The sequence below is a fragment of the Zingiber officinale genome, chromosome 1A (genome assembly GCF_018446385.1).
Source record: "Zingiber officinale cultivar Zhangliang chromosome 1A, Zo_v1.1, whole genome shotgun sequence".
Taxonomy (NCBI): Eukaryota; Viridiplantae; Streptophyta; class Magnoliopsida; order Zingiberales; family Zingiberaceae; genus Zingiber; species Zingiber officinale.
In genome coordinates, this window is record NC_055987.1 from 28,802,427 (window position 1) to 28,824,486 (window position 22,060).

The following is a 22,060-nucleotide window of genomic DNA, read 5'->3' on the forward strand; positions in this document are numbered from 1 at the left end:
ACCTTCTTTGGCGTCTAGTATCTGCAAAACAGTCTAAAAACACATTTCCCGCCAAATATATAACACATGTTATACAATCACATACTACAAATATCTTCATGGATTACTTTATTTGAAATATTTACTTCTATCCTGTTTCACAATTCCTTTCAAAGTGTTTCTATCGTTCCTACTTGCCTCTCTTGTTTAACTAGGTTTGATCAATTATCATTACCTCTCATGAGGCTCCTTGGGTACTGCCTGTCCGTGCCCTTCTGAGTTTGTTATCCTAGCTAGCATTGGGCTATATTTTGTCAAGTATGTAATCTTGATCAATATTGGTATATCTTTTCAAGGTATAATTCGGCCCGGACGATATTAGCCTTTCTCCCTGAAGGTAAATCTTGATCGATATTGGCCTGCTTCTTGGGAAGTATATCCCGACCGATATTGGCCTTCCTTCATTGGGGGTATATCTTACTTGATATGGGTCTGCCTTCCTGGAGGCATATCCCGGCCGATATTGGTCTTCCCTCCTGAAGGTATATCTCGATCGATATTGGCCTTCCTCTCGGAAGTATATCTTGGTTGATATGGGTCTGCCTTCCTGGAGACATATTCCGACCGATATTGGCCTTCCTTCCTGAAGGTATATCTCGATCGATATTGGTCTTCCTCTCGGAAGTATATCTTGGCCGGTATTGGCCTTCCTCCCCGGAGGTATATCTTGGTCGATATGGGTCTGCCTTCCTGAAAGCATGTCCTGGCCGATATGGGTCTGCCTTCCTAGAGGTATATCTCGATTGATATTGGCCTGCTTCTTGGGAAGTATATCCCGACCGATATTGGCCTTCCTCTCAGAAGTATATCTTGGCCGGTATTAGTCTTCCTCCCCGGAGGTATATCTTGGTCGATATGGGTTAGTCTTCCTGGAGGCATGTCCCGGCTGATATTGGCCTTCTTCTGGGAAGTATATCCCGACCGATATTGGCCTTCCTCTCTGGAGGTATATCTTGGTCGATATGGGTCTGCCTTCCTGGAGGCATGTCCCGGCCGATATGGGTCTGCCTTCCTGGAGGCATGTCCCGGCCGATATGGGTCTGCCTTCCTGAAAGCATGTTCCGGCTGGTATTGGCCTCCTTCTGGGAAGTATATCCCGACCGATATTAATTCATCTTCTCAACACGGCTATCTTCTTTCCCTTCCTTACTGGGGATCCGTGAAACCTAACCCATATCAATAGGTAAGAGATTAAGTTATGTGATCTAGTTAAAGAGATACTTACATTAGTTTGGGAACCTTCTGAACCGGATATGGATTTATGGCTTCACTCATACTCAACTTCCGACTCTATCTCGGAAATGACTTGCTCTCGGGCCAGAAGTGCGAGGAAACTTGTTTGTTCGAGGTCTTCATCGGAGTCTTCCGATGAAGATTCATCCCACGTTGCTTGTAGCATCTTTTTTCTTCATTGCTTCTTTGCTTCCTTCTGATTGGGACAGTTGACTTTGATGTGGCCCTTCTTATTACAGCCATAGCAGGTGGCTTTAACCTTTGTTTTGGAGCTTGGGCATGGTTGTGTCGTCTTTGACTAGATTACCTTTTTTATTTCCCTTTTTATAAAGCCCTTCTTTTTTATGTACAGTTTTCGTACAAGGTTGACGAGTTCGGCAGTGATCTCATCGTCATCCTTTGAGTTTGACTCGTCTTTAGGCTCAGGTTCGGTTTGGCGCTTGAGTTTTGGTCCCTTTGTTTTGTTTGTACCTGCAACAAGAGTAATAATTTTCTCGTCAAAAGGTATATTAGTTTGTTCGTGTAATTCAAATTCTGAGAAAAATTTATCTAATTTAATTGAGGAAAGATCCTTAGATACCTTGTAAGCATCTACCATTGATGCCCATAAGGTGTTCCTAGGAAATGCATTTAGTGCATACTTGATGATGTCGCGATTCTCCACCTTCTGACTGATTGCGTGGAGGTCGTTGAAAAGGTCTTGGATGCGTGCGTGTAGTTGAGTCGCCGATTCACCATCCTGTATTTTTATGTTATATAACTTATTTAAAATTAGGTCTCTTTTACTTAGCTTAGTATCAGAGGTCCCTTCGTGCAGCTTGATTAGCTTCTCCCACAAGTCTTTAGCGCTTGAGAATGGGGCGACTCGGTTCAACTCTTCTTTTGTTGAGCCACATTAGAGAGTGCACGTCACTTTAGTGTCGGCCGTGATTCTCTTAATCAGACTTGTGTCCCAACTCTTGCATGATACTAGTTTTCCAGTGCCGTCAAATAGAAGTGTGAGGCCGGTTTGGATGATCATCCACATTTCTACTTTCGTCTTGACGTGGTACTTCATTCGGCCCTTACAGTAGCCAAAATCCTCGCTGGAGAAAAGAGGCAGGTGGATTGTACTATAGCCTTCTTGGTTGGCCATTATTAAAGAGAAATCTCACACACAAAAAAAATAACGAATGTTCCAAAACTTAGCTTTGGATTAGTACTACGGGAGAGATAAAATATAGTAAAACTCGAGTGGTGTTTTGTACCAACTTCGAGAATTAAAAAAACTCTATCAATAAAACTGATCGGAAGGCGGTAACTTTATTGACTCTGATTGATTCTAAAAAATTTAAAAATTACCATGAAAAGAAAAAGAAATTTGCTTGAATGGCGGTTTCACCAATTCAAAGCGACTCTGCTCTGATACCAATTGTAGGATCGATGCGTGCTAGAGGGGGGTGAATAGCACTCGTGACTTTTTCACTTGTTTTGAAAAACACAGAATAATGCAACGAAAGATAGAAAGAAACATGAGAACAATCGCTAACACTTTTGGTTACTTGGTTCGGAGACCGTGATGACTTCTACTCCAAGGTCCGTGATCATTGATTACTTACGTTGGGCAATCACTAGAGATCCTAAAATTCTTTACACAGAATGGTACAAGTAATAAGCTTTACAAATATTGAAATGCAACTTGTTACCGACGACTTGGTGAAATCAATCTTCTGGCTTGGTCGTCGTCGGAGCAACGTTTAGACTTTTCCGGAGTGCACGCAAGAGCTTGAATTGTTCTCAATTGATCGTTCTGAATGTGTTGTTCAAAGCTGTTGGTTGACCCTCCTTTTATAGCTGAGCCAGACCTGATCCAGATCCACTGATCTCGGGACCAGTCTTTGAATCGATACTGATCGATCAACCGATCCAAGTGTTCTGTCAACTGAACCCTCTAAACCTACCCAGCTTCTCGTCCACATGCTTCTGCTCGGATAAGTGTCTTCGTTCGGTTTACCGATCCGGTCGTTCAGTCGATCAATCCCCAGCTCATCTGGTCAGATCAACTCAGCTTGACCACGTCGATGCATATCCACTATTCGATCGACTGAACCCTAGGTTTAGTCGAACCTGATTAGCTCACTGGAAATCCAATCTTTTTGGTTGGAGATTCGGTCGACCGATCCCCGGTTCGATCAACTGATTAAGGTCGAAACTAACCCTGCACAATTATTAGTTTCCTTGCAAAACAGACATTAGAAAATAGGTAGATAACATGTGAAGTAAAATCTGTTTTGATAGTCATTGGACTGTTCAGTTCTGACTTTCGGATTTTACTAGAAATCCTAGGTCGAACTGAGGTCTACTGTTCCCTCTTTAGAGAATGCGTCCTCACCTACTCCTCTCATGAGAGTTTACCTTTTGTAGACCAGTCCTCCAGACCATCTAGACTTTTGCTCAGCGCCCGAGACTTCAAGTCTTCATGTTGGGCGTCCGCTCCACAACTCGTCCAGTCTTTTACCTGGTCCGCGACTACCAAGATTTTCACCAAGAGTCCCCGACTTTAGGATTTTGCCCAAAGTTCATGATCCGCCAAGACTTTCCACCTAGGGTTACCATCCCTTAGGACTTAGGGTTACATCCCCCTAGGGCTTTCCATAATCTAGGATTACCAACCCCTAGAACCTAGGGTTACCTCCCCTTAGGGGTTTCCACCTACTTAGTATCCACTAGGACTTTTACCTAAGAACACATAGGACTTTCCTATAAGCTCAATTACACTTGTTAGATAATAAGACAACTTAACTTTAAATCCTTTGTCATTATCAAAACATAGATTCGATCATTTGGTGCTCACTACACCAATAATTTGCATCTGTATTATTTCATCGTCGTTAAAATCGGACTTGGTGGATGTATACTACAAGTTGGCGATAGGCAGAGGAGGAGGAGAGGCGGCTATGGAGAAGCAACGAAAAGCAGAAGCGGAAATGTCAACGAAAATTAAGGAGTGGATGACAAAAGGAGAGAGTGCTTACAGGGAAATATCACTGCCAACGAACAATGAAGAAGAGAATTGGCAAAAGGCGTCAACTTCGACGAACATAAACGGAAAAAAAGACGCGTCTATTTACAAAACTTAAGGTGCCGTTTAGGCATTTTTAAAATTTGAGGCGTCTTTTAAACCATCCCAAACTTTGGGTGCGCAAAATTACCGTACTTCGCATCAATCAGCTGAGTAATTCAAATTGGTTTATTATTGATCAATTGATATACTTATTAACCAGGCGCATTCCGCCAGATACGCGACTCAAATCATCATGCATCAAACGGCTGGGATTTCTTCATCTCATCCACAAGCAAGCATGAGACAAGATCGAACGGCTGGCCCAGTTCGTCAGGCTGCGCCGATTTAAATCGATTAATCTTCCCTCTCACGAAGGCGATAACTCACTGTTTAACTCAGTTGATCTCGACCATTCAATCGGTCGATCGCTTCCTCGTTACTCAAGGAAGAGTATTCGCGGGGTTGGGGTTTCGGCGTCAAAGTCTTTGCCAGGAAGAGGCTGTGCGATGGACGACGAGAAATCGACGATGCCGATGGGGAATCGAGAGCGGGATCGGGAGCTTCTCATCATCCCCGTCGTCGATGACGAAGCCGATGACAAGGCTTCGTCCTCCGCCTCCCCCGCTCGCCTCCACCATCCGCACCACTCTGGTAGAGAGGTGACGACTTTTGCCTCTTCTATGATTTTTTTTTTTCGCTTGATCTGATATGTTCTTTATCTCGATTTGATTTGCGACCTCCGCGGGTTCATTGTAATTTTGGGGAGTATTGTGCTTGGGGGTATCTCAGATTTGGGTTGATTTCATGGGTGTTAGGGTTTGCTCCGCAGCCTTATACCAATTTTCTGGAGCTGCTGCTATTTGTTTGACATTATTGAGCTGGAACTCCAAAACATGCCCATGATTTTGTTCAATTTTTTTAATTATTTACACAGTTTGGAATTAGCATTGGGGAAAAAAATCCGTCTCTTCTTCTATTTGTGCCTACTTATTCTACACCATTGGAAGCAATTCTAGCTGTTGTATAATCGGGTCAGTTAATTGTGAACAGTTGTGTCGTACTCCTGACCTGAAAATGTAGGCAAAAGTTGAGAGTTTGTTCACTGTATCAATGATTCAGATTAATTGAAAGGAAAACTTGCAAACTGTGATATGTTTTGCACTAATATTCCTGATACTCTTATTTTTTTCCTTTTTGTTTTCTTCTTGCTATGAAAGGTCTGCATCATACCTGCATAATCACAAGGATTCATTAAAGAATTCTTGATTTAATATGTAGATACATAGATCTGCATTTTTAATTGCTAAATATCATATCAAGAAGATGAAAATCCTTTGATATCCAATTGCTCACATTTAGAAGATCTTGTCAAGGACTATGATAACGTGCAAACTCTATACTTCTAATGCTTATTTTTCACACACTTGGTCTTTCTAAATTAACCAGCTCTACAATTTGCAGGCATTCTATAAAGTAATACGTAGTTGGGCTTCAAAAAAATTCATGACCGGATGGTAAGCTTCTTCAATTGTCCGGTATGATATTGGATTTTTCCATTCTTATCTTTTCTTAAACAAAAAAAAACAAATATATTCTGTTGTTAGGCATTGTGTTTTCCCATTTTCCTCTTTAACAATTGTAATTCCTAAAATGGGACAGCTCATAAGGAGGTCGTCATCGAAGGCTGAGATTGGTATTGAATAGTAAAGGGCCGTTGCAATGAGTGCACTGGACCCAATTATATATATATATATATATATAACCCACACAGACATATTTTGGTTTCACTTTGTTCTTCTGTTATAAAGTTCCTTTTTTATGGATCATCCATAAATTTATAGGAAGCTGTAGAGGGAGCTGATAGTAAATGGCAGTTCCTAAGCAAATTATGTATTCGAGTAATGCATGTTTTTGAAGACTCAACACTGTGAAGTCCAAAAATGAAGTAGATTTAACAGTGGAGGTGGAATCTTCTCTTAACAGTCCAAAAATACTTGTATGCATAAAAAAACCTCAGGTTTCGTGAGGTAAATGCATATAAAATGTACAAATTTGTGTAGTGGCTACGGTTTCGTAGCTACTACAACGTAAATGTTGAACCCTAAACTTTGAGAGACCATAAGTTTTGATTTGGGTTGAATCTAGGGATGATAATGGGTAGGATTTGGTTGGATTTCATATCTTCCATACTCATCCCTATCTATTAAATCCATCCTCATACTCATCTTCATACCCATCAGGTATATAACTTTCATCCACATCCCCATACCGATCCGAGGATCGGGTATCCATACTCTATCCATCATCCTATTACTACCTGCAATTCTTTTTTAAGAAAATAACTAAATTATTTCAATGAATTTATGAATGTTTATTAAATTCTTAAATTCTTGTACTCACGCTTCTTCGATTGGGTGAGGATTTCTTGTGGAAAAGAAGATGAGATATGTGTTGGTGACCGGGTAAAGAAGCAGCTAAGTTTTTTTTCGAGGTGGGAAGTGGGCTAAAGTTTTTTCTTTTCCAACAAAATAAAACAAGGCTTTATATATATATATATATATATATATCGGGTAGGATATGAATAAGATTTTACCACATCCACCTCCATTCTTGAACTCGAAAATACCCATACCCGAATATCCGATTATTTAATCGGGTCTAAAAATACTCTCCATACCCTCCTCCATTCGGGTCGGATATCGGATTTCCCATGGGGAAATTGGCATCTCTAGTTGAATCACGTTGCACATAATATATCAAATTGAAGCTCGTTCAGAGATCTACAACTGATTATTGGGTTAATGGTCCGGTTTTAGAAAAAAAGAAACCCTGTTTAAAGCCTTTTTGGAGGATTCGAACAATGTCTTAAAAAAAATTTCCATGTTGTAGCGCTATGATTTCGATGTTGCTACAATTGTTAAGCAGCTACGACTTTGTATCTGTTACAATTCACTCGATTTAGCCGGGAGATATAGGCAAGATAATAATGAGAACAAAGGGCAGTTGTGTCATTTTATAGGGGGTGGGACACCCTTTTGATAAAAAATCAACATAGGGTGATCCTGCGACGATTTAGTAAAAAAGGTGCGCCGTTTTGACTTTTGGCCATTAGGTTTTTAATATTATTAGTTGTTGAGTGGAACTTTAGGGTTTTCTCCTCTCAAATCCTTAAGTAGATGCCACAATCTTAGTTCTATATAATTACAAATGGATCCCAACACTTCCTTTCAAGTTAGTTCAAATATATTAGAGAAACCTACCTTGTTACAAATATATTCAACTCTAAGTCCTTATAATGATCCAGTTATCTAACTAATTGTTAGAATTATATAGGAATTAACAATTTCTTTAGTTTATATTTTCTCCATGATAAAATGACAATCAATTTCTATATGTTTTGTTTTTGTGAATACTAGATTTGAGCTTATATGCATTAATGTTTGATTATCATGGTAAAGCTTTAGATACTTCGGAAAGGCTTATCCTATCTCTGTCATTAAATGTTTAACCCAATAAGTTCACATGTTGCGATGGTCATAGTTCTATATTCTGCCTCTGCATTTGACTTGTCAACCACTCTTTTTGTTTTTCTTTTCCAAAAAATAAGTTTACCTTCTAAGAGGATATAATAACCTAATGTAGATCGTTGATCGTAGGAGAGCTTGCCTAATTTGCATCTAAATAACCAATAATCTGAAAACAAAATATCTTTTCCTTGAGCATTTTGAGATTCTTAGGGTGTAAGTCAATGTGGTCCAACTCTGGGAGCTTGCATTGGCAAGAACTTCGTGCACTGGGCTGCCCTTAGGGTTTCAAGCCAATGATCATGGCATGAGTTCTATAAAAATTGACATGAGTTTTTGTGAGTGACTATGAGATGGTTCACTTTTCCCACTAGCCTACTGTACTTGTACTTGCATGACTTTGATGCTCCTTCTATCTTGGGACTTATCTAACAATAAAGATCCATGGGAGTGCCTACCATATTAGTCCCTAGCATGCCAACCTACTTGAGCATGTCTAATACATGCTTGCATATCTAATACAAATATTTTTATTTTTATTCATTCTAGTGTATTCCAATTATCTCACTAGTTTTATTATGAAGTGTCATATTTATCTTGGTTTAATCATGTTATAATCACCTTTCCTTCCTTTTTTGGCATTTTACAGTGTGATCCTCTTTCCAATTGCAATCACCTTCTACATCACATGGTGGTTTATTCATTTCGTTGATGGATTTTTTTCTCCGATCTATGCTCAACTTGGGATAAACATATTTGGTATGGAAATTGTTATTTGTTATATTTTTGGTCCATTATTTTAATGCTCTAATGACATGTTTAATTGTTGCAGATTTGCTGTATTTTAAGCATTTTCCTCCCCATGTTAAGCATTGCTATGTTTTTTTCACCATTGTTCTTCTGTTACTTCTGCATAACTGTCTGTACTGCAATAATCAATTTCTCTTATTGCTTTGTTTCTGAGATTAAGACTGGTTTGTATTTTCTTCTTTTGCCTTTTACCTTTTTGTAATCAATTTTCTTTTAGATCTTCCATGTTAATATATTATTTCTTCTTATTTTCCCTCCTTTGGTTATCTAAGCTCAAACCAGTTTGGCTTGTGTCATGCTTCATATCTCTAGAAATTCACTGCTTCCTGTGGAAGAGTTATAACTGTGGTTCAACTTTAATTGCTCAAGCAAGATGTATCTTTTGGATATCTAGATGTTTAATCTTACTCTGCAAGACCTGGCATCTCCAGTGAATCATTGTCATACCAGCTTGAAAATCCATGTTCTAGAGTAACACATTTAGGGAGGGAGAGCTTTAAGTGATGCTTTGTGATATAATTTACTATCAAGCTATTCTGTTATTCACTTTCTTCGAGACAAAATACAAGTCAGCCCCTACGAAATGTTATTTCTTTTCTTTACCAAACTTCACTTGCCTTCAAATGCACAAACGAATCCTGGTTTTTGACTTTGTCATCTGTCTTGGTTATGTTTTTTATTTTATGGCCGCTATCTTTGTTTTGTGTTTTTGTATTCTAGCAAACAATCATGATATCTTCGTCAGCTTCCAGATATGTAAACATCTACTTGACTGAGAGTACCACATTTGCACAGATGTGTGCATAAAAAACATGCATGCATCCTTGCAATTAAATATATTCTTGGTTGATCATTTTGAAGCTTATAAACCTTTTTCGTATTTTGAAATAAATATAGGTGTCAACTACTGTAGCTGAAGCATACTTTATGTATTCTACTTGTCTATGTTTTTTGCGGAACAACATATTTTGTCTTTCCAGGACTTGGCTTTGTGACTTCCGTAACATTCATCTTCTTGGTTGGAGTGTTCATGTCTTCATGGCTGGGAGCTTCTGTTCTTAGTCTTGGTGAATGGTTTATCAAGAGAATGCCATTTATTCGTCATATCTACAATGCCTCTAAGCAGATTAGTTCTGCTGTATCGCCTGGTATATATTCTTGATCACTATTTTCTACCTAATAATTATGACTGATGTCCTCCCTATCTATAGATCAAAATAAGCAAGCTTTCAAGGAAGTTGTAATTATTAGACACCCAAGAGTTGGTGAATATGCTTTTGGATTCATCACCTCCACTGTTATCCTTCAGGTAGTTGTTAATTTTTTCCACTAATAATACATGATGATTCAAATTTTATACCAAGTTTTTTCTTCAGTACGTTTTCCTGTTATGTGCTTAATTGTTTTGCCCCTGGCCTATATATATGTATATATATTCACACACATACACACACCTGATCACATTTACCTTTCTTTTTTGTTTTTTTTGCAATTTGCATTATAGAATGTTTGTCTCACCAGGTTCATTGCTAAGTAATTCAATCTCCATTCTATTGGTATCACCATATAAAGGTCTTATAAGTTTTGGCTGCACTTCGTGGATCTTTGCTGAAATATCATATGTAGTTGTATTATTATCTTTGTATGTTTTTTTTTTTTTGCTCTTGTTGCATCAAATGTATACAAATATTTTTTCTGTGGACAACTTTTGGTCTAACTATCTCTGTTAATACAATTTTGTGTATTTGTGCAAATGAGTTCTTGTCGAGGACCTCATGTTTCCTTCTCATTTGATGTATCAATAGAGTTATTCTGGCGAAGAGGAACTCTGCTGCGTCTATGTACCAACCAACCATCTTTACATTGGCGACATTTTTTTAGTGAACACAACTGATGTCATTAGACCAAATCTTTCTGTTAGCGAAGGAATTGGTAGGCTTGTTTGTTTTTCACTGTCAATCCACCTTGCACATACTCAAATATTATGCAATTATATGAATTCTCACGATGTGATTTTATGCCAATGTTCTTCAATGCAGAAATTGTTGTTTCGGGTGGCATGTCGATGCCGCAAATTCTCTCAACCTTGGGTCCACATACAGCACATAAAAGAGCAAGATCCAGCATAATTTACACTTAGTTGTAGCAATACGTCTGAGTTGATTTCTTTTGTATTCTTGTTTCTTTGTTTTTTGAAAAAAAAAAAAAAAGGTTTTTCTTAACTTGTAGCTGTTTTGGCTATAAGCATACTTCTTTTAGTTTCATTTTTTTTTATTGTAAATAGGTCATTGAAATTTGGTAGAATTCTGCACGCGTGCCGATTGACCTCAATTTCCAGTTTTGCCAATTTAGATTCACTAACATTGTAATTTATGACAGTCAACTATTTCATTTCTGGTACTTATGCATTGTAAAATTCTTTTTCACCAAACAATTTGTTCACCAATATGTTCTTTCAAGCTGTTGTTTTGCAAATTATTTTTTGTTCGATCTCATTAAGTAGTGATATAATTGAGCATTAGAATGTGTTGTGGTAGATTGTTTTCTATCATACAAAAAATTCACAGTCGTTAGTCTCGATGACCTTGCACATCCATAAACACGAGAAGGATGTGCCAACTTATACAAAATCAAAATAAACAGCGAAAGAGCAGCCGGGCTGAAACCAATGATTCATACTTCAAATAATTACGTCGCACTTTGGTCAATTGAAGGATCGACTTCGACAAGTATTTCTATTAAGGTAGAAACTGTTGGTAACCTTAAACACAAGTGAAAAGTAAAATCTGTCAGGGAGATCAGCGGGCCAAAGTGGACACCGATCAAAACCACATTTACTATGAAGATTATGATCAGTGAATCCATCAGTTGCTACTTGCAATGCTTTGAATGTGAACCCAAGTGGCGTGCCAGGTGAAGATTGAAACTTGTGGTTTCAGATTCAGGTTTGGGAGGAGTAGAACCTCTTGTTGTGATTATAACAGGCTCGGTGGGATCAGATACATGTTCTGAGGATACAGAAAAGGTTTAAGTTGGTATTGAGACGTTTGTGAAGAACGATTTTTATATATAAAGAAAATGCTGAGGTAAATATTATTATGAAGTATTTGTATTTATTTCTGAAAATTGATTAAAAAATAATAATAATAGACTATAAAAAAATTACACGCCCGGTGGGACTCGAACCCACAGTCGCCTGATTAGAAGTCAGACGCCTTATCCATTAGGCCACGGGCGCCCTTGCTTAAGTACTCGAAAGATACAATATATATTAATATTTATAAATAAAAATAACCCTTGTACGTTTTTCGAGCATAATTGTAGCTGATTGAATAAGTTAATACAGCGATCTGGGCTAAGTTCATCTCAATTTTTTTTCTCTCAGTATTTATTCAATAACCGTGTTATCAGTTTGTAAACATCAAGTTAGGATTCTAGTAACTTTTCCCTATGATTACAATATTATGTAATATAATTTGGTCCCTGGAAGACTAATTTAATCATGCTTCTTTCGTAACAATAACATGAAGAATTAACTAAATATCTAGGGTCAAATCATAGCTGCGGCGCATTATAATAATTTTTCTCCTGTGGAACAACAACCCTCAATTATAAAACAAACATGAAAGGTTAGGGTTTAGGGCTATGATGTACTGACAGAATGCTCATGCAAGTGAGGAAGCAAAATTCTTAATGAAGCAATGAAGCAAGCTTCCACAAGGAACAAAATTCTTCATAAAAAAAACGCCAAGAGAAAATCGTAGGGCAGTGAGGAACAACAGTGAGATTCATGGAGTGATTTGTACAACCACAGAGGAACATCGAACTATAGATGAGAAAAGGCAACACTGAAATCAAGTATGCCATGTGACAATCAGTATCGAGAGTTTGGATGGATGTACATTGATGCCTCAAAGTAACTACAAATGCTTCATTTCAGATACGACGAATATTATTTAATTTCTTCATCGAGGAATTTATGCTATACAGCGTCGATCACACTATATCCAAATAAATTAGAGTTGTTCCTTCTGATCTATGATAAAAGCTGGACAGCTGCGATGGCAGGTATCTTTTCTCGCAGCTTCTGAGTTACCGCAACTCGAACAGTCATGACACCGGCAGCTTGGCCAGTCAGTCGAATCTTGGCAATAGGCTCCTCAATTTCAACAAGCTCAAGCTCTCCCCCACCAGCTCCAGTAAGGTATGGCCTGATCTCATCAAGTACCTAAGATCGAACCAAATTAACTAGTAATTACACTTCCAAGCTATTATCTTACAAGTTCACAGGTTGAATTAGGTATGTACCCCATTTGAGACAATGGCAATACTCAGTTTGTATCATATATGATAGAAATAACCACCCAACAGATCAAAAGTGGCCATGAAAGTGATATTAACCCAAAAAAACTGAAAAGGTTAACTAAACTTAAACTATGAATGAAACTTCAGATCAGTAATGTATGATTCTACGACTTCCCTAAAAAATCTCCATGACTTGTATAATAAGCTATCATAAAGAGTGGCATTGCTTTAACAAGTGTATATTTCATAAAGGCCAGCCCGGCGCACAAAGCTCCTGCCAATGCGGGATCCGGGGAAGAGTCTATTGATAATCCCAAGGAAAGTTAGCATGATAGTCCTAGCATCAATGATGTCTCTTCAATTGATTCATTCTCATGAAAGCACACCTTAGCTCCTTGAGGTTCTAAAGATTGAGCACAGAACAAAATTGGAAAAGATAAGATTTGGAAAAAAAAACGTTTAAAAAAAAATCCAAAACCCGAAATTCAATAAGTTAAAAAAAAAAGAAACAAAGTTAGCCGTCAAAAAGAAGGCAAATTTTTAATACATATCATCGGATCACTTGAATTTCAGAAGTCATAATATAATTTATGAGGTGATGCAAATAGCCAATTACCTTCTCGATATTTTCTTGGTTTAGTGGAAGCCCAGTCTCCTCATCAGCTATTGGTTCAACCGCAACAATTTCTGGAATCCTTTCCATTAAGCGGCGCTCAATTCCCATCTTCATTGTCATTACAGAACTTGGACAAGACCCACACGCACCTTGCAATGTTAGCCTTACAACATTTCCATCAATCTCATGAAGTGCTACATTCCCTCCATCAGCAATAAGATATGGCCGTACTTCATCCAATACTAACTCAACATTTTCAGCAGTTAGGGGCAACTCCACTAACTGATTCGGAGCAGCAACTGATTTAACCACTGTAGCAAAGGAAGCAAGGATGTTCATCAGTTTATCACAAAATCAACTAAAACAGATAAATGAAAATAAGGGCATCCTTTGATTTAGCAAAATTATGATAAATGAGAGGGGCTTGGGATATCTTACATGGATTGACAATTTTATTGTGTAGAATACCTTCTACGATAAATATGTGGGGATTGGGATATCTTTGTAAAAGAGAAAGAGACCATATTTTTCTCATCACAATAATCCGCTTACATGTATGAATTTATATGCATTAGGAGGGAAAGAGAATCCTATAATTATGGCATATCTATCAATCATTAATTACAATCAATCACAATTTATATAATCAAGCTAATCTAAATCAATCATAATCCCTACAATTAAGGGAATCTTTGAAAGTATTCAACACTCCCCCTCAAGCTAGAGCATATATATATATATATATATATCAATCATATCTAGCTTATCACAAAGTTCCGAGAATCGTTTTCCTCCTAATGCTTTAGTGAAGACATCGGCAACTTGGTTGGATAATGATGTGAATGGAGTGATAATTTTCTAGCTCATTACACATTCGTGAATAAAGTGATAATCAACCTCAATACACTTAGTCCTAAACTAGGTTACTTGCAATGTGAATAGTTGTTTGGTAATCAGAGTAAATTAGCAATGGTTCATTGTAGGTGAACCTTAATTCTTCAAGCATATTCTTCAACTATAATATCTCAGTTACAGTGTGTACTCAACTTTGGCAGTCGATCTAGCAACAACAGTTTGTTTTTTACTTCACCATATTACTAGATTTCCCCCTACATAAGTACAATACCCAGAAGTGAATCTTCTATCTGTCTTAGATCCAACATAGTCGGCACAAGAATAAGCTTCAATCTTTAGGTGTCCATTTCTCTTAAATGGAAATCCTTTTCCTAGAGATTACTTAATGTATTTAAGAATCCTAATAGTGGCTTTGCTTTGCTCAAACACTTGAATTGATATTCATAGGCGTATCAATAGGCTTCGTTCCAAGCAATCTAGTTTCTTTAAGTAAATATGTAGCATACTTCCATTGGTATAATGAAACTCAAAATTTATTGTGAGCAATTTCAATTCCCAAGAAATACTTAGGGCGCCCCATATCCCTCGTCACAAAGTGTTATTACAAATGCTTCTTAGTTTCGTCTATCCCACATATATCACTATCAGATATTAGGATGTCATCAACATAACAATAAGAATGATAATCTCATTCATGCTCTATCGTATAAACAAAGAATGATCTAATTTGCACAGTTTGAAACCAATAACACTGATTATATTACTAAATTTATCAAATCAACCGCTGGGGCTTTGTTTAAGACCATGAACTGAGGAGGTTGCTCCATAAACACGGTCTTGTGCCAATCGCCGTAGAGAAAGGCATTCTTCACATCTAGCTGATACATTGGGCAAAATTGATTGATAACCAAGGAGAACATAACTCTAATAGAATTCAAGAGAGATCCTTTGACCACCAAACGAGTTTTGTATCAATCAATAGTATCATCAACTTTATTTCAGAATAAATATCCAACGACAGGCAACAATATAACAGAAGGCGGTGCAACCACCTGCTCCCAAGTACCACTAGAGATAAGGGAAGACATTTCGTCATTCATTGCAGTTCGCCAAGCCCAATGTTGATAAGTCTCGGAGTAAGAAGTCAGAACTTATGTAAATGATAGAGAAACAACAAAAGCACGAAATGCAGGACCAAGGTAATCAAACAAAATATGATTAGGCAAAGGATGAATAGTGCAAGACCGAATATCTTTACGAAGAGCAATTGACAGATCAATATTGGAGGGGCGAGCATCGGGATCTGCAAGAAGAGGAGATGAGGGACATGAATCTAGTTCTGGCCGAGCACGCCTCGTGTACACTTGCAACGGTTCAGGAGACAAAAGCATATGTAGTGGGAGACATGTATAGTGGAATCGGTAATTGAGGAGATGCTAATGTATCATGATGTAACACCAGCATAGGTGTAACTGCGTTTTGTTAGTGGGTCAAGACAACGGTATCTTTTTTATGTGTGAGAATATCCAAGCAGGATGCATTTAATAGAGTGAGGCAACAATTTATCCAAGATAGGAGTAAAATTGTGAACAAAACAAACACAACTGAATGTGTGAGGTGAAACAGGGGTGAAGATAAGAGAATGGGATATGCCATATAACTCAGTAGAAGACATCCTATTTATAAGAAAGCAAGCTGTGATTACTCTACAAAAACTTAGGAACATGCATGTGACAAAGAGGAATACGAGCTATGTCTAAAATATGATAGTGTTTGTGTTCAGCAACTCCATTTTGTTGAGAAGTGTATAAACAAGAGGTTTGATAAATTATGCCATGAGAATTACATAATGTAGACACTATCTTCTGAGTGAACTCAAGTGCATTATCGGTACGAAGAATGCAGAATATTGAGTTTTTATTTCGTTATAAAATGATATTAACACCTAAACCTCACTCTTATGTTTGAGTAAATATAACTAAGTCATGCTAGAATAATCGTCAACAAATTATAAAATACTGAAAACCTCCTCTCGACTCAACTCTACTAGGTTCCCAAACATCACAATGAACAAGTTCAAAAGCAAAAGAACACGTTTATCAACTCTGGAATTCACACTGGAAATCAACAGATAGAACGGGATCTAAACTTTTGAGAGCGGAAGACGATGGGTGACCAAGACACTGATAAGAAGACATAGTTGTTGCGAGTGACAGGGAACTTACAGGTGTAACCAAATCGAGATATTATAGGCCATTATTCTCATGTCCACCAATTATCCTTTTCGTGTGTAGGTCCTGAATAATACAATAGGATGGATAAAAAGATACAGAACAATTGTGAGCTTTTGTTAGCTGGCTTATGGACTGTAAACTAACTGGAAATTTAGGTGCAAAGTGAATATTATCAAAGAGTGGGATTTGCAGTGGACCTGACAACACCTCTTCCCGTAATTAAAGAATAGGCACCATTGGCTAGACAGACAAGGAATAAAGATGAGGAAACAAAAGAGAAAGAGAAAACAGACTTGTTACCAGAAATATAAGCAGACGCACTGGAATCCAGCATCTAAGACTTATCACGAGACACAACAAACGCAGTGGCAGAGGGAATGCTAGCAGAAGAGCTAACCAATTTCTCATAATCAGTACGAGAAACCGAGATCATATCATCATGACTGCCAATGTCTGCTTCGTCCAACACTTCTCGGAGGCATGGTTGGAACGGCCACAATGAACATACAAATGACTACTCCTGGTGGTATCATTTCCACGACCACAACTACGACTACTATTACGACCCCAAAAGAACCCACAACCGCAAGTAGCCATAGCTGAAGTATCGGAAGATAAGGAAAACTGGTGTCAGGACGGCCCATGATCACACGAAGAGCCCGAGGCAGAAAAGGACATCGGTGTAGAAATCAACAACACAAGGCATCAGAGCCGAAATCGACAGAAAAGTACATCAGCACCGAAATCGGCAAAAAAAGGATGTCGACGCCAAAAGCAATGGCAGTAGTAGGAGGTGACAGCAACAAGAGGAAGCAACAATAGGGGACGGCAGAAAAATTAGATGAAGGAGAACCCTGCTCTGATACCATGTAAAAGAGAAAGAGATCATATATTTCTCATCACACACTTACATGTAAGTATTTATAGGAATTTATATGCATAAGGAGGGAAAGAGAATCCTATAATTATGGTATATCTATCAATCATTAATTACAATTAATCACAATCCCCATAATCAAGCTAATCTAAATCAATCATAATCCCTACAATTAAAAGAATCTTTGAAAGTATTCAACAATCTTAACATGGAGTGACAATTTTATTGTGTGTAGAATACCTTCTAGGTGAAACAACAAATACTAATACTTTGATAGTATCATCATTATCAAAGTACTATTAGCCTCAACTATTTGTGGTTGAACGCATGAATATCCTTCCAATGAAGTCTATGCAACACTATGTTACTCGTAATAAATAGATCTTTTAAAACACTTGATTTATTAATCAAATTTTTGTATAGTTCCCTTTATCCACATACCTTCAATTTTAATCAAGTCAACTTATCAAATTATAGCCTATTGATTGTCTTTATACATGGTTTGATTATAATGATTGACCTCTTTAACATGCTAAAACCATCCTACCGTATCATTTTTTTTCATCTGATGACGTTACACCTAATTGTTCTTAGAAGGTACTATTTTTAATTCTTTTTTTTCCAATAACCCCATTATAGTCTCCTTTTATCAATTCACTAGGATGAAATTAATCAATTATTCACAACATTCTGAAAGATTCTCCGTCTCATATTTGTTAAAAGCACATGGGTTTAGCTTCAAAATGTAGATCATCATCCACATGTTATGTTTGTTTCACCTATTTGGGTTTAACTACAATAGCCTTCTACCAAGTTTATAAAAGCCTATATCCCTAGTAACATTCAAATTAATAATCATGTTTGTTACATTGACCTATTTTTGGACTTCACACTACCTCTACACTAGATTCAACTCTTCTATATATAGAATCTACGAGAGGTCTTTGAACTTCTTTATATCATCTCAACTTATTTTCTCTCATTTAATTATATATATTAGAGCTACAATTACTCACTCTTAAATATAAATACTATTCTATTCTTTCTTGTAACTCCACATATTCCTCTTAGCATCCTCATATTTTCTATAGTAACTTTGGGTAATTATTGCCTTAATAGCCCAACACTCTGATTCGCTAAGTACAACAATCATACCATGCTCTTGTAAAATTTTCCTTTTTGTGTTAGGGTGAAATGATAATCATACAAGACTCTGGAAGCTTTCATCTGGTATTAATATAGAAAAGATAAGGACTTGGATGTGATCCGTGATGCTAATTTTTATCCTAACCACGGCCATCCACTAATTCTAGACCTTTCACTGAAATGTTCTTGTATCTCAAGTTGCTAACCTAATCTAATAATCTTACCTGAATTGTGGTGAAATTATTTTAAATCAAGACATCCTAGCTCAACATTGACAATTTTGACTTCTATTTGTACATAAAAAAAGATCAAAATCATTGTTACCTATCCAACCTATTGCCTTTGATAAAGTGAAGAAATTCTGTTGTTGACTTTATCTCATCATCCAACTACCATTAGATTATCATCCACGGGGACAAACATTTTCTCATACAAGATTCATTTGACAATTTTCCATTTCCAATTTAATGTCCTTCATTGAATAGTAATCTAGATTAGCTCGAAACTATGTTGACGTTGTACAAAAAGACTAATTTGAAAGAAAAATGCTACTAGAAAAGAAGCCATGTGGAATTACACTTCTGGAAAATGCATATTCTTATCTTCTACTAATTTGTCTCTAAGTAAGCCGCTTCTAAGAAAATTAGCATTCATACAAACTACAGAAATCGCAACACTAGCTGTAATTCATTTGCACCCTAGTGACAGCTTTATCATGTTAAAGAAAGAATTGATGCAAAGAACCAAAAGTCACTATCTATGTTAACCAGAAATATTGGATCAATTTGATGTGTATGCGAGATAAAAAAAAAACTACGTTATGTCAATAAGTTAATAAGTCTCTTCCAAAAACATATCGCATCATAAATTCGGTACTCAATCCCTTCCGAGCACCCATGCCTTCTTTCCCCCGAGGAATCAGATACTTCCCCCCACAAAATTAAATCTTGAATGATGATTATACAATAGAAACCCAAGAAACGCAAATCATCCGCCAGAACGAAGACGAAAGGCATCGAAAGCTCACCGATTGTCCTCCTAGATCTAGAAATCGACCGGCAAGAGGAACTCCTCAGCGGAATCCCAGTTCGCACGAGGCCCAACTCCTGTAAATAAAACCAATCAAATCCCATATATCAGGGCTGCCAAACCAAACCTAAACACGAAAAATAATACCTTGGAGAAGCGAAGACAGAGCGGTAAGAAAGAGGCGGCAGCGGAAGAGCATGCGGCTTCCATGCAAGGTGAGGGATTCGTCAACACCAAGGTTCGGATCATAGCAAACAGGAATCCTAACTCCTCCGAACTTCTGACGTCCGTTTACTTGAAAGAGAGACAAGAGAGGAATCGAGAACGTTTTGTTTTGGCAGAATGAATAAAATAGCAAAAATATAAACTAGTTAAAATTGATAATAAAGGAGCCTCCGCCGGTCGGACCGCAACCACATGTTGGTGTTGACCCGTAGCCACGTAAAGGCAGTTTAACTAAAGCAAGATAAAAAAGAACAAAAGTACGGCATTTTGATGAACGAGAGACCGGATCCTCTTCCAAATATCCCCGGTCTATGTCGGTCTATGTATCCCATTCGTTCCCTATAGCCTACCGGTCTAATTAGAATTATATCCTGGAAGATCCATGTCGAATATGATCGACGTCAGAATTCAGCTAAATTTAAACAGAAGATCAAATCGATGATAAAGAAAATCCTGCTAAGATCTGATCAAATTTTGACACCGATTATGTTGATTGTGATCCCCTATATTCACATTTCCTAGAGTATAGTTCTGACTGAGTAGATCATAGGAAGTCGCCGAAAATGAACTAGGGACGACGAGTAGGATACAAGAAGAAAAGATATTTGAAAGAAAATTCAAATTAAATAAATTTTAACATCATCCATATTTCGAGATCGAATCGTCGGTCTATCTTTTATGGACTAAAGGATCGTCCATACTATACTTACAATCGAATCATGGCATTCAGTTCGATCATCTGTCTACTGCCAATGGCCTTTAAGAAAATGAACCTACAGAGAAACCGTAATTCATTCCTGGTTAAAAAAACACGAGTAAAAGTCGCGTATTCAATTTTTTTTAATTTTATCAGAACATTCTTATTGATGTTAACACGTGGGTATGAATATGTTGAAAGCCGTTAATGAATAGATTTTATAAAATAAAATTTTAAAAATAAATTTTAAATATAAAGAATAAAGTTAAATGGTTACAACGAGAAGTGTTAATATCATAACAGATTAAAAAAAAATATGAAACTAAAATGGTAGTAAAAAAAAATAATAATATCAGTTAACCTCATTAATTATATGATCAGTCCGATCCGAATAAATCAGGAAGCACACGCGGCAACCAATCATCCAGTATCCTTTGATTGCGCTCCCATTTAGAGGAAAACTAAGGTAGGGTAAACTTTTTTAAAGAGTTGATAAGAGGATTCGAACGCGACACCTCAGTCAATAGTGCCCAAAATAGGGACTTAAATTGATAAGAGCATGCACAGGTGGGAGCTCGAACCTGACACCTCAGTCAATGAGTAACAACGTCATAACCAGAGCACCCCTAGTTCGATTGTTTTACTACAACTCTTTATCAACTAGGGGTAACAACGTCATAACCAGAGCACCCCTAGTTCGGTTCGAGTGCTCTTATCAACTCTTTATCCTTCAGATACGTGATACTGAGGCTCCTCAAAAAATCTCTTCGGGGGTTTCTCATGTATGAGACCGCAGAGCGATGGGTCCAGTCACATTAAAAAATTTACCCTACCTTAATTTTACTAAAATCGTATTCAAGTACTTATTATCATACGTCTCAATCATTATAGAGGTCCGAAAAAAATATCAGTTTTTAAAAGATAAATTTTTATATAAAAATTTAATTTTTTAATGTAAAATTATTAATATATTTAAATTTTGATAATAAATCTTTTCAAATAAAATTATTAAATTATTATTTTTTAGATATTATTAAGTGTAAATAAAGTTTTATTATTTTGTTTCAATTTGATGACATTTTAAAATTTGATACTTGATCTTGTCCGAACGCTGAATCAACGGACGCTGGGCACGTGGTGCTCTCCGCGTTGCTGGCGTGGATCCCCGACCGATCGTACGGACATTCGGCGAACCTGTAAAGAAATCGGGCCGGGAAGGGGTTCCCGGCGACGATCCTCCGACGCTCAAGTCAGGCAAGTGGACAACCAAGAAGTGGCTCCGAATATCAAAGAATGCGTACCTCCGGTGAAGTGTGAGGCTCCTTATACAGAGCTGGGAAGAAGCTCATGCACACATACCGAGGTGAATACGTGTCCCCAGCCCATACCTCAGTAAGGGTTCGTCAGAAAGCTTGTCTGACACCTTA

The 22,060-nt window shown here is 37.4% G+C and overlaps 2 protein-coding genes and 1 non-coding gene across 3 annotated transcripts; 1 reads left to right on the forward strand and 2 right to left on the reverse strand.

The window, feature by feature from the left end:
• Positions 1-4,743: 4,743 nt before the first annotated feature.
• Positions 4,744-11,102, forward strand: LOC122021989 (protein LIKE COV 1-like). The gene is made up of 7 exons (XM_042580185.1): positions 4,744-4,974; positions 5,777-5,829; positions 8,489-8,598; positions 9,630-9,797; positions 9,861-9,958; positions 10,455-10,581; positions 10,689-11,102. The coding sequence occupies exons 1-7, from the start codon at positions 4,822-4,824 to the stop codon at positions 10,787-10,789; spliced, it is 810 nt and encodes a 269-aa protein (XP_042436119.1). The 5' UTR covers positions 4,744-4,821; the 3' UTR covers positions 10,790-11,102.
• A 712-nt stretch (positions 11,103-11,814) lies between these two features.
• TRNAR-UCU lies at positions 11,815-11,887 on the reverse strand. The gene has a single exon. It is a non-coding gene; the product is annotated as a tRNA-Arg (tRNA).
• Positions 11,888-12,515: 628 nt separating this feature from the next.
• LOC122022003 (nifU-like protein 2, chloroplastic) lies at positions 12,516-20,062 on the reverse strand. The gene is made up of 4 exons (XM_042580186.1): positions 19,859-20,062; positions 19,710-19,788; positions 13,571-13,881; positions 12,516-12,877 (listed from the first exon to the last, which is right to left on the reverse strand). The coding sequence occupies exons 1-4, from the start codon at positions 19,958-19,960 to the stop codon at positions 12,686-12,688; spliced, it is 684 nt and encodes a 227-aa protein (XP_042436120.1). The 5' UTR covers positions 19,961-20,062; the 3' UTR covers positions 12,516-12,685.
• Between the last annotated feature and the right edge of the window lie 1,998 nt (positions 20,063-22,060).

Coding starts and splice junctions, on each gene's coding strand:
- LOC122021989 (XM_042580185.1), top strand. CDS start 4,822: ATGGACGACGAGAAATCGACGATGCCGATGGGGAATCGAGAGCGGGAT. Junction 5,830..8,488: donor AAAAAATTCATGACCGGATG/GTAAGCTTCTTC, acceptor GGCATTTTACAG/TGTGATCCTCTTTCCAATTG. Junction 9,798..9,860: donor TAGTTCTGCTGTATCGCCTG/GTATATATTCTT, acceptor CCCTATCTATAG/ATCAAAATAAGCAAGCTTTC.
- LOC122022003 (XM_042580186.1), bottom strand. CDS start 19,960: ATGATCCGAACCTTGGTGTTGACGAATCCCTCACCTTGCATGGAAGCC. Junction 19,789..19,858: donor TCTGTCTTCGCTTCTCCAAG/GTATTATTTTTC, acceptor TTTTATTTACAG/GAGTTGGGCCTCGTGCGAAC. Junction 12,878..13,570: donor ACCAAGAAAATATCGAGAAG/GTAATTGGCTAT, acceptor GTTCGATCTTAG/GTACTTGATGAGATCAGGCC.